Source organism: Manis javanica, chromosome 9 (genome assembly GCF_040802235.1).
Source record: "Manis javanica isolate MJ-LG chromosome 9, MJ_LKY, whole genome shotgun sequence".
NCBI lineage: Eukaryota > Metazoa > Chordata > Mammalia > Pholidota > Manidae > Manis > Manis javanica.
The window spans coordinates 103,198,719-103,212,432 of NC_133164.1; the positions used below are offsets into that span (position 1 = coordinate 103,198,719).

General features: G+C 36.8%; 1 protein-coding gene across 3 annotated transcripts in view; it reads right to left on the reverse strand.

Moving 5' to 3' along the window:
- DYM (dymeclin) overlaps positions 1-13,714 on the reverse strand; it is a 403,540-nt gene that overhangs the window by 350,484 nt on the left and 39,342 nt on the right. For all 3 annotated transcript variants that reach the window (XM_073213038.1, XM_073213037.1, XM_073213039.1), the window contains exon 3: positions 5,982-6,034. In XM_073213038.1, the coding sequence (XP_073069139.1) occupies positions 5,982-6,034 (53 nt within the window). The remainder of the gene's footprint in view (positions 1-5,981; positions 6,035-13,714) is intronic.

Genomic DNA, 13,714 nt, shown 5'->3' on the forward strand with positions numbered 1-13,714 from the left:
GAAGATGACTGGTTAGCCAGAGATGGGTAAGATTCCTCAAGGGAGGAACAACCTAAGACAGGCACAGTCACAGGGGGGCCATCAGGTGAGAAACTGGGGTTCAACAGAGGTGAGGCTTAGAACCTCACCCCCCTGTTTTGAGAGAAATCTTCTGCATCTGTGGATGTTTTATTGCCCTTGTCTAGCTTGGATTAACACTTAGTCTACAGGCACACACCTGATCATCTACATTTGCTCTCTTACAACACTAAACTATGTTTTCTACCTTTATCTTGCATCTACCTACCACTTCAGCATTTTATTAAAAATAATAATAAAAAAGAGAGAAATGTGGTATCCACATATAAATCAAGTATAAAAATCAAATAAATATTCATATTTGAACTGATTGTTTATAGTTCATAATGCATGATCAAAACCGAAAGTTTCTGTGATGACTGCCCTTGTACTATTCACCATGTAACTTATTCACTATGTAAGAATTTGTTCTCCATGTAAGAACTTGTTCGTTATGCTTCAGATGATTGGAGACTGACGAAAATTAGGCTTGGGGTGGATTAATGATTGTGCATTGAGCATTGACTCCCCTATACAGAATTTTATTGTTGTTAACAACCATTTGATCAATAAATATGAGAGATGCCCTCTCAAAAAACAAACAGAAAAAAAAAAAGTACAGACTGCCAATTGTAAAATAAATAAGTAACCAGGATGTAATGTATAGCATAAGGAATATAATCAAAATATTGTAACAACTTTGTATGGTGATAGCTGGTAGCTAGAATTATCATGTATATAAATGCTGAATCACTGTGTTGTACACCTGAAACTAATGTAATACTGTGTGTCAACTACCCTTCAATATAAAAAAAAAAAACCATTAACCCCAATCTAAACATGAGAGAAACATCAAACTCAAATTGAAGGACATTGGGGATAACACCCTACTAGTACTTCTCAAAATTCCAGAAGTCATCAAAAATTAGGAAAATCTGAGAAACTGTTGTATACCACTGGAAGCTAATGAGACATAATGACTAAATGTAATTTGGTATACTTGATGCAATTCTGTAACAGAAAAAGGACAGTAGAAAACTAGTGAAATCTCAACAAAGTGCCAAACAGTTGTATAAAAGTAATGTACCATGTTGATTACTCAGTTGTGACAAATGTACCATATTAATGTAAGATATAAACAATAGGGAAAACTGATGAAGGTTACAGGGGAACTCTCTATGCTTAGCTTTGCAACTTTTCTATAAATCTGAAGTCATTCAAAATTAAAATTTTATTTTTAAAATCTTAGTAGTGTTGCAAGGATGTGGAGAAAAGGGAACCCTCGTGCACTGTTGGTGGGAATGTAAATTGGTACAGCCACCACAGAAAACAGCATGCAGGTTGTTCAAAAACTTAAACAAAGAAGTCCATATGATCCAGTAATTCCACTGCTGGGTATTTACCCAAAGAAAACAAGAACACTAATTTGAAAAGATACATGCACTCCTATGTTCACTGCAGTATTATTTACAATAGCTGAGATACGGAAGCAACCCAAGTGCCCATTAATAGATGAATGGTTAAAACAGATGTAGTACATATACCCAACGGAATATTATTCAGCCATAAAAAAGGAGATATTACCATATGCAACAACATATGTGGACCTAGAGAATATTATCCTAAGTCAGAGAAAAACAAATAACATGATTTCACTTGTATGTAGAATCTAAAAAAAACAAATGAAAAATACAAAAAACAAACAGACTCATAAATACTGACAACTGGTGGTTGCCAGAAGAGAATATGGGGGGATAAAAAGATTCAAACTTCCAGTTATAAAATAAATAAGTAATGGGGATGAAAAGTACAGCATAGAGAATATAGTTAACAATATAATATCTTTGTATGGTGACAGACAGTAACCACACTTATCATTGGTAAGCATTTTATAATGTATTTAACTGTTGAATCACTATGTTATACACCTGAAACTAATATAATATTTTATGTCAACTATACTTAAATTTAAAAAAAAGACCAGGCTGAAAGAGAATCTATGGCTTAGCAGAGTCTATTTGCACTACTGCAAGTTAGCCAATCGTGTCTTACTGCTACTGACAGAATGTTACCTTACAGAGGCATCAACAAGCACCATGAACACAAATATTATTACTACTATTATTATCATCAAGAATACATCATTTCAGAGGTTAACATCCAAAGAACTCACATGACTCAATACCAAAAAAACAACCCAATTAAAAAATGAGTAAAGGAACTGATTTTTCAAAAGAAGAAATGCAGATGGTCAACAGGCACATGAACCACATCACTAATCATCAAGGAAATGCAAGTCAAATCCACAATAAAATATGACACCACACCAGTTAGAATGGCCACCATCCAAAAGACAAGAAATAACAAGTGCTGGTGAGGATGCTGAGAAAACTGCTGGTGAGAATGTATACTGGTACAGCCACTGTGGGAAACAGTATGAGGTTCCTCAAAAAACTACAAATAGGAACACCGTAAAACCCAGCAATTCCACTTCTAGGAATTTACCCAAAGAAAACAAAATCCCAGATTTGAAAAGATTATAAGCACTTCTATGTTTACTGCCATGTGATTTACAATAGCCAAGTTATGGAATCAACCAATAGATGACTCGATAAAGAATATGTGGAACATATATATAATGGAATATTTTTCAGCCAATAAAAAATTAAAAAAAGAAATCCTGCCATTTAGGAAAACATGGACAGACCTAGAGGGTATTACGGTGAGTGAAATAAGCCAGGCAGAGAAAGACAAACAGCATATGCTTTCACTTATTTGTGGAATATAAAAATAAAACAAAACAAAAGAACATAATAGCAGTAAACTAATAGACACTGAGAAGTGACTGGTGGTTACCACAGGAGAAGGGTTCAGGTGGGTGGGTAGAGAAAGTGAAGGGGATAAAGGGTCACAAAAATTCTCAACCATAACATAAGCTGGTCATGGGGACTAGTATGGCATGGAGAATATAGTCAGTGATGCCATAACATCTTCCTATGTTGACATATAGTAAATGCACTAGTGGGTGTGAGGATTTAAAATGTAGGTAACTATAGCATCACTCTAATACCAAAACCAGACAAAGATACAACAAAAAAAGATAATTATACACCAATATCCCTGATGAACATAGATGCAAAAATATTCAACAAAATATTAGCAAATCAAATTCAAAAATACATAAGGATGATCATTCCATTATGATCAAGTGGGATTTATTCCAGGGATACAAGGATGATACAATATTCGAAACTCCATCAACATCACACACCATATCAACAAAAAGAAGGACAAAAATCACATGATTATCTCAAAAGATGCTGAAAAAGCATTTGACAAAATTCATCACCCATTCATGATAAAAACTCTCAACAAAATGGGTATAGAGGGCAAGGACCTCAACATAATAAAGGCCATATATGACAAACCCACAGCCAACATCATACTTAACAGCGAGAAGCTGAAAGCTTTTCCTTTAAGATAAGAAACAAGATAAGGATGCCCACTCTCTCCACTTTTATTCAACATAGTTCTGGAGGTCCTAGCATTAGCAATCAGACAACACAAAGAAATAAAAGGCATCCAGATTGCTAAGGAAGAAGTTAAACTGTCCCTGTTTGCAGATAACATGATATTGTACATAAGAAAACCCTAAAAAATCCACCCCAAAACTACAAGAACTAATAACTGAATTCAACAAAGTTGCAGGACACAAAATTAATACACAGAAATCTGTTGCATTCCTATGTACTAATGATAAACTAGCAGAAAGAGAAATCAAGAAAACAATTCCATTTACAATTGCATCAAAAAGAATAAAATACGTAGGAATAAACCTAACCAAGGAAGTGAAAGACCTATACTCTGAAAACTACAAGACACTCATGAAAGAAATTAAAGAAGATACCAATAAATGAAAATACATCCCATGCTTATGGATAGGAAGAATATTGTCAAAATGTCCATCCTGCCTAAAGCAATCTACACATTCAATGCAATCCTTATCAAAATCTCAACAGCATTCTTCAACTAACTACAGCAAATAGTTCTAAAATTCATATGGAACCACAAAAGACCCTGAAGAGCCAAAGCAATCCTGAGAAGGAAGAATAAAGCTGAGGGGGATCAAACTCCCCGACTTCAAGCTCTACTACAAAGCCACAGTAATCAAGACAATTTGGTACTGGCACAAGAACAGATCCATAGATGAGTGGAACAGAATAGAGAACCCAGATATAAATCCAAACATATATGGTCAATTAATATATGATAAAGGAGCCATGGATATACAATGGGGAAATGACAGCCTCTTCAACAACTGGTGTTGGCAAAACTGGACAGCTACATGTAAGAGAATGAAACTGGATTATTGTCTAACCCCATACTCAAAAGTATACTCAAAATGGATCAAAGACTTGAACGTAAGTCATGAAACCATAAAACTCTTAGAAGGAAACATAGGCAAAGCTCTCTTGAATATAAACATGAGCAGTTTTTCATGAACATATCTCCTCAGGCAAGGGAAACAAAAGCAAAAATGAACAAATGGGCCTACATCAAACTAAAAAGCTTTTGTACAGCAAAGTACACCATCAGCAGAACAAAAAGGCATCCATCCTACAGTATGGGAGAATATATTCATCAACAACTTATCCAATAAGGGGTTAACATCCAAAATATATAAAGAGCTCACATGCCTCAACACCCAAAAGCAAATACCCTTATTAAAAAATGGGTGGAGGAAATGAACAGACACTTCTCCAAAGAAGAAATTCAGATTGCCAACAGGCACATGAAAAGATGCACCATATCACTTATCATCAGGGAAATGCAAATTAAAAGCACAATGAGTTATCACTTCACATCAGTTAGGATGGCCAACATCCAAAAGACAAGCAGCAACAAATGCTGGCAAGAATGCGGAGAAAGAAGAAGCCTCCTACACTGTTGGTGGGAATGTAAATTAGTTCAACCATTGTGGAAAGCAATAGGGAGGTTCCTTAAAAAACTAAAAGTAGAAATACCATTTGACCCAGGAATTCCACTCCTAGGAATTTACCCAAAGAAAACAAGTTCTCATATTGAAAAAAACATATGCACGCCTATGTTTACTGCAGCACAATTTACAATAGCCAAGATATGGAAGCAACCTTAGTGTCCATCAGATGAATGGATAAAGAAGATGTGGTACATGTACACAATGGAATATTATTCAGCCATAACGAAGAAACAAGTCCTACCATTCGCAACAACATGGATGTAGCTAGAGGGTATTGTGTTCAGTGAAATAAGCCAGGCAGAGAAAGACAAGTACCAAATGATTTCCCTCATTTGTGGAGTGTACCAACAAAGCAAAACTGAAGGAACAAAACAGCAGCAGACTCACAGACTCCAAGAAGGGACTAGCAGTTACCAAAGGAGAGGGGTATGAAAGGTTGTGTGGGGAGGGAGGAAGAAGGGGATCGAGGGTATTATGATTGCTACACATGGTTGGGCGGTGGTCATAGGGAAGACAGTGTATCACAGAGAAGACAAGTAGTGACTCCTCTGTGGCATTTTACTACACTGACGGACAGTGACTTCAATGGGGTATGGGGGCAGGACTCGCTAATATGGGTGAATGTAGTAACAACCCAATTTAAAAATGGGCAAAGGATTTAAATGGGTGAATGGTTTTCATGTGAAACCTTCATAAGAATGTATATCAGTGATACCTTAATTTTAAAAATGTACGTTACTTGAACTATTGGGTTGTATACTTGAAACCAATATAAGACCCACTGTGCTGTATACTTGAAACCAATATAAGATCAATGATACTTCAATTAAAAATAGATATCACTTCTTTATTCAATTCATATTATACTACCAAAATTTATAAGAGAAATTTTGAAATGCACACACACACTCATTTTCCCTCTTACCTAAAGACCTGCAGACTGAAATTGTTGCCTCCTCCAAAAGCTTCAGCTCAGTACTAAAGAGAGAGAAGAAAGGTAATTAATAACTACAACACTAAATTACACACTAATCAGTTAAAGGAATATTTTTTTAAAAAAGAAAATTATTTAGAAGGAAATATGGTATATAATGGTAAACAATAAAAATTCTTTTAAATAAAGTTAAGGCTCTATTTTCAATGTATATATTCTATTTCAATTACTATAATTCTCAGTATGAGAGTCCTAAAAGAGAAGTACTCAGGGTACCGTGCCTTTCAGGAACTGGGACAGGGCTCGGGTGAGGTGACTTACAAAAAATTCAAGAAAGCATTCCAAAGTACAGAGTACAAGGCAGGGGCCCCATCTATCCAGTTCTAAGGCAGTTCTGATCACGGGATTAGAGTTAGTTAGAAAAATGCCATTATTTTTAGAAAATACATGAAATCTCATGATATCTACAATACTTTCAAATAGTCCAAAAACAAAAAAGAAACAAGATGAGAAAGAACACATATGTAGACTTCAATAATTTATAAATATATAGAAAAACAGAAACAGACACAAACAGAAACAGAAAGACACAAACTGACACAAAGACAAGAGACACAGACATTAAACTCTCAGAAGAAAATCTAAGGGAAAGCTTCAGAACACTGGATTCAACAATGATTTCCTGGTTATGACTCCAAGAGCACGAGCATCAAAAGAAAAAAGAGTTAAGAGGGACTTCATCAAAATTTAAACCTTTTGCACATCAAAGGAATATTATCAAGAGAGCAAAATGTCAACCCAGTAGAACAGGGGGAAATATTTGTAAAACATACATCTGATAAGGAATTGTTATCCAGAATTTATATATTTTTAAACTCTGACTCAACAACAAAAACAACCCAATTTAAAAATGGGCAAAGGATTTAAATGGACATTTCTCCAAAGACAACCCACAAGTGCTCAACAGGTGTATGTTGATACCCTTACTAAGTGGTATCTCACTGTGGTTTTGATTTGCAGTTCTCTAACGACTAGTGGAAAGGGGAAGAAAGGAAGGAAAAGAAAGAGAAAAGAGGAAAAGGTTGGAGGGGATGTAGAGAAGTTAGGACCCTTGTACATCACTGGTGGTAGTGTAAGGTGCAGGCACTGTGAAAACCAAAATGACCATTTCTCAAAAATTAAATGTAGAATTACCCTATGATCCAGCAATTTCACTTCTGGGTATACATATATCCAAAAGAATTGAAAGTAGGGCCTTGAACAGGTATTTGTACACCCATGTTCACAGCAGCATTATACAATAAAAGGTGGAAGCAACAAAAGTGCCTATCAGTAGATGAATGGATAAACAAAACGTGGTCCTTACATACAATGGAATGTCATTTAGCCTTAAAAAGGAAAGAAATTCTGACACATGCTATAACCTAGAACTTTGAAGCATTAACCTTGAACATATCATGCTAAGTAAAATAAGCCAGACACAAAAAGACAAATATTCTCTGATTCCACTTATATAAGGTTTCTAAAGAAGTCAAATTCACAGAGACAAGAAGTAGAATGGCAGTTGCCATTGGTTGGCTTGGGGCACAGGGAGATAGGGAATTAGTGTTTGTTTAATGGATACAAAGTTTCAGTTAAGGGAAGATGAGAAAGTTCTGGAGATAGATGGTGAGGATAGTTAACAATGTGAATGTACTTAGTACCAAGAAAATGTACACTTAAAAATGATTCCAATTATCAATTTCATGTTGTGTATATTTTGCCACAATAAAATAATGTAAATCCCAATGCCAGTTCTAGCTCAACTAGTTACTAGCTATGTGACTTTGGGCTAGTTTCTTAACCCTTTGTGTCTTAGTATCCTCATACATAAAACAGAGATGAGGATAATAGTACCTGCTCCCAAAGGCACTGGTATCACTAAACTACATCATATGAAGTAAAACATCGATAAATGAGAGCAGTTAATGATTCCAAAATGTAGTGGTATTTTCCCCCAGTTAGTAATATGATGCTTTACATATGTATAACACTTTAAAAGTTTGTCAAAGCACTTTCAAATTTATTAGCATATTGAAATCCCATGAAAGCCTCTTGTAACAAGCAGGACAGTTATAAAACCTACTTTTATAGACCCACAAACTGAGGCTTCCAAAGAGCTTAAGAAATATTCCAAGGGGTTAACATCCAAAATATATAAAGAACTCATATGACTCAACACCAAAAAAACAAATAACCCGATTAAAAAATGGGTGGAGGACCTGAACAGACTTTTTTCCAAAGAAGAAATTCAGATGGCCAACAGGCACATGAAAAGATGCTCCACATCGTTAATCATCAGGAAAATGCAAATCAAAACCACAGTGAGATATCACCTCACACCAGTTAGAATGGCCACTAATCCAACAGACAAGAAATAACAAGTGTTGACGAGGATGTGGAGGAAAAGGAGCCCTCCTACATTGTTGGTGGGAATGTAAATTGGTGCAGCCATTGTGGAAAGCAGTATGGAGATTCCTCAAAAAAACTAAAAATAGAAATACCATGAGACCTACTAATCCCACTTCAAAGAATTTACCTGAAGAAAACAAAATCCCTGATTCAAAAAGATATATGCCCCCCTATGTTTATTACCACATTATTTACAACAGCCAAGATATGGAAGCAACCTAAATGTTCATTAACAGATGAATGGATAAAGAAGACACGGTACATATATACAATGGAATATTGTTCAGCCATAAAAAGAGAGAAACCCTGCCATTTACAACAACATGGATGGACCCAGTTATTATGCTCAGTGAAATAAGCCAGGCAAAGAAAGACAAATACCATGTGATTTCACTTATTTGTAGAATATAAAAACAAAACAAATGAACAAAATAGCAGTAGACTCATAGACACTGAGAAGTGACTGGTAGTTACCATGGGGGAAGGGTTGGGGTTCATAGGTGGGGAGGGTGAGGGGGTTAAGGGGGCACAAAAATTCTCAATTGTAAGTTGGTCACGGGGATGGTAGTACAGCATAGAGAATGTAGTCAGAGATTCTGTAACATCTTCCTATGCTGACAGATAATAACTGTACTAGTGGGGTGAGCATTTAATAATGTGGGTAACTGTTGAACTACTACTGTGTTGTATACTTGAAACCAACATAACATCACATATACTTTAATTTAAAAAGAAGTATTACAGAAACCAGAAATCTAGTAAGAACAAGAACTAGCTTTAGAGCCTGGTGGCTGGGCTGAAAATTTTCTGCCAATACAGATGGCACAACAAATCCTCCCAACAAGCAGCTCTTCCTTCTATCCACTAAGAAGAGAAAGGCAGCTGGTAGGAAAGATGAATACAAGAGTTTTGCACAGAGATGCAGAGGTAAATAGAAAGGACTCTCGGGATTCCTGCTGGCCTTGGGACCAATTTTCCTAAGCTTAACTGCATTCCTGATTTTGGATTCTATGAGATTTCCCTGTCTTTCCATCACATCTGCCCCTCTTACTGGCATACATTAAATTGATTTTTGTTAATAACTGAAAGACTTCTAATTAATAAATCACTGTGGTCAGATTTAACAATACACATTAGTAGTTGGCAAGAAGTAGGAACTATGAATTAGTCTACTGGTTACTCAGACAAAAAATAAAAGATAAAGAGTATAAGATGCAAAGATTGTAAAGAGCTTTATGAGGTTAATAACTAGACCACATGCATAATATCTGTTTCACTGGTGCTTCTACTTTCTTCAGTCAATAGCACTTTCTTAAAACCAGCTAGAACCAAGAGCTTCAATTATATATTTGTGGCTATAGCCTTCAAAAGCTTCTGATTATGTTCATTCAACAAACACAGCCTCGTTGCCCAGGACATGCTGGGCTCTGTTAAAGATGCTGCCTTTGCCTTCAGGCTACAGAGAAGAATACAGGCGGCAGATGCACCAATTAGTGCAGGGGAAATACAGAGATGAAGACCAGTTCTGTGTGTTCTGTGCATGAGCTCCCAGGAAATGCACCTCACCTACCTTAGCAGCAGTCAAGGAAGGCATCCTGGAGGAAGCAAATGTCTGTTTTGACAGAGCAAGAGAAGTGAGTCAAGCAAACCAAAGCGGAGGGCTTTCCAACACAGGAGCATGGCAGTCACACAGAGCGTGGCACATTCTGGGAAGCAGAGGTTAATCAACACTGCAGAATGGCAAACTAAAAGGCTGGAGAAGTATACTAGATGGCTGGAGTACAGAGTTCAGTTTCTCAACTTACACTCAACAGAATTTATTCTCAACACAAAGGTATTGGGTGTTGCCCACAACAGGGTTCTGGTTTATTTTTAATACAATATTAGTCTGAAAAAACTATTAATTCCAACATCTGTTAGTGAGGTTAGTTTGATATCACTTCCCCCAGGAAACCTTTGATCACCCAAGACCAGGTGAAAAGCCAAATATCTGCCCAAAAAGCACTCAATCATAATACAAAGTAGCAAGATTGCCCAATTCCTCATCTGTAGCCACCCCTCCCCACCAAAAATTGTGGGAACCTTGTTCATCATGGTGCTCCCTGCCGGTACAAAGTAAGCACTTAATAAAAAATAAAAATGAACTGAGTGAATGAATGCCATTGTCAGATACTTTTACCAGAGGACAAATTAATTATCTTCCCTGTTCCTCAAGAAGCACTTCACACCCCCTGCCCTCAAGGCAAGGTCTGCCCTTGAGCTTAAATTTTTATTAAAATGTTTTTTTAAATAACACATAGCTGACTCCAAATGTAAAATGTGTATTTTTCAAGCAATCTGATTTCTTGTCATTCAAGAATGAAGAGACAGGGAAAGGCAGGGGATTCCTCTCTAGGAAGGCTCCCTTGTGTGGTGAGCCAGCCAGCACCTGCCATTCTGTGATAAGGCCCATCAGGTTTGGATCCCCTACACATAGCCATGATTTCAAACAGCACCACTGCCACCACCTCCTCAACAATCACCACTTGGGGTCAGAAGCTTCTTCAGTGCCCAGATTATAAGCAATGTGAGAACAGGCAAATGTCCCATTCACACATGCATCCCCCAGTGTGTCTGGTCAAGGGGCTCAGCCAGCAGAAAAACACTTGGCAATTACCTATTAAATCAAGGATTCCCAGAGCTCTGTTGGTTGCAATATCCCTGCAATTTCTGCACTCTGAAGCTTTACTTATTTCTAGAAAGGAAAGCAGCCAGGCACACCCCTGCCAAAAGCAACACACTGTTATAATAGAATTCCTTTCCTCCCATCCCTCCATCCTCCAATTTTCTAAACTTCTTGGAACATTTTAAGAATAATCTTCTTTCTCATTTGCTTGATTTAGAGCTAAAATGAGGTAGTACGCAACTGGGGTGGCTGGTAACTGTTGCTGAGTGTTATAGGCATCTATGCACCGTAATGTTTTAGTTAAACAAATGAGCTCAGAGTTTCTGGCAGCAGGCAAATAACAAATCGTCATTTGCAGTAAATAAAAGTAAAATGATACTGCAAAATATGCCAGTGTTTCCAAGACAATTACAATTAGAAACCAAATGTTTCTGAAGGCAGATTTTGGGCACTGGAAGCATGCAAAAAGGAGGTGAAAGGTGACAGTCAAATATTTATACCAATACAGAGTAAATACATTAACAGCAAAAAGAGTACTTCACATTTACTATATACATAAACTCCACAACTCCAGGTCAAATGGAAAGGTCTCAGTAATGGGAAATTCGGGATATTTAAAACTAATAATCTCTTATACTTTTGCTAAGTGAACTAAACTCTAGATAAATAACCATATTGACTCTGTATGTATGACTCCACCAGAAGCAATCTGAATGGGATAACATCAGGCTCCTTCTTCTCAGGGCTTGGCCACTACATCAATCCAGCAGCAACATAAACACATGGAGTCACAGAACAGGAATCTCAGTATTGCTGGTGACACTCCAATGATCAATGAGACCTGGGAGACTGGAGAGCTATGCCTAAGAATCACATACACAAGAAAATTTGAAACTAGTCTAGGGAATTGTCTACAGTTTCAAGAATTTTCATTGCACTTCCCTGAAGACAATTCAGCAAGGAAATAGTTATTAAAATTCCCACAACTAGAGGAAGTTGTTAAACATTACCACCACCATTTCTTGCCTGTATTCTCTCTCAGTCCATTCCCTTCCTTACTTGGATTTCATGAAGAGAATCTCTAGGGAGTGAACTGTCCTCAACCTCAACCTCACACCCTCCACATGCTTGTGAAAGCTTCTGCAACAAAATTCCCCAGTGAATGCCAATAATACACCTGAATTATTTCTAAGTTATGTCTCAAATAATCAATGCAGTGTATGCCACCTCTGCTTGGTGAACCAACATACATCATGACAAAGTTAAATAACTGAGAAGTAGAGGTAGCAGAGAAGACTGGAAGCTAAAATAGAGCACAAGAGTGAGAAAGTTATGTCACATTAAAAAGTTTCAATTTTATCCTACATTAAATGGGAATCCCTTAAGCACAGAATCAAAACACACACAAACAGAACTCTTATGGCAGCAGCAAGGTGCCCCAGGTATACTGTGGCTCAATGTCTGACCCTGACTACAACCATCTTGAGATTTTCAGGAAGAAAATAAAAATATACTGTGAGTAATAGTAACAAGAATAACGCCTCCTCTGGGGTACATACCGTAACACCTAACCCAGTACTCACAACTACCACTACAATTAACAACTTCTGCAAGTGTTGGGCCAGCAAAACTGAATAAACCACTAACTGTTCCTAAAGCAGAACATAGTCAAGTACACGGTCTTTAAAAATTCTAGCTCAATTCCACTGAAGTTACATACCAAAAAGGAACACAGGACAGGAATACCAATAATAATAATGTGAAATATCTCTGCATCCACTGGTTTCACAGGCTGGTCACTTTCAATACCAATACACCAAATGTCCTACCTCTCAACCATTATCATCAATTAACAAACTCATGGACACTGGCCACATGGATTTCCAATCATGTGGCCTATTACTGAAAACAATGTAAGACCCTGGTATATTGAAAAGAGTGCAGATTTTGAAGCCACATATTTTAAGTTCCAGCTTCCTCTAATGGTATAACCTAGCCAAGTTACTGAATTTGAGAGTCTCAGTTTCCTAATCTGTAAAATGGAGGTAAGGATGCCACCACCTCATAGGAGAGTTGTAAAAACTATACAGCAATTTATGTGAAGTGCCCCACACACAGCTCAATAAATTTGAGTTCCCCAACCCAAACAAAGCTGCAAATATTAAACTGTCAAGTTTGCATGTATTTATTTCTTAATTTAGCTCAGAAATAATTCACCAGTCTTCCCCCACCAAGGCACAGAACATAAATATAAATTATAATTTAGTAATTTCTGAAATATCAGACAGCTGTGTCAAGCCATACATGATCTGCCTTGATTTCATACATTAATGCTTTACCATAGTAGACTTTACAACCCTATCGGATTCATAAGGAAATCAATATTTCTTATTCACCTAGCAAAGCTTCTCAGTATTAAGTAACTTCTAGTGACTGAACAGAGACTTAAATCTAGGTAATTTTTCTTTTTTAAAAAAGAATGATTATTATTTTTTATTATACAAATGAACCAAGCTAAAACAACCATGAGATAATGCGACATACCTATCAGAGCTGCTAAAAATTTTTTAAATGACATTAGTGCAAAGATGCAAAGAAACCAGATCTC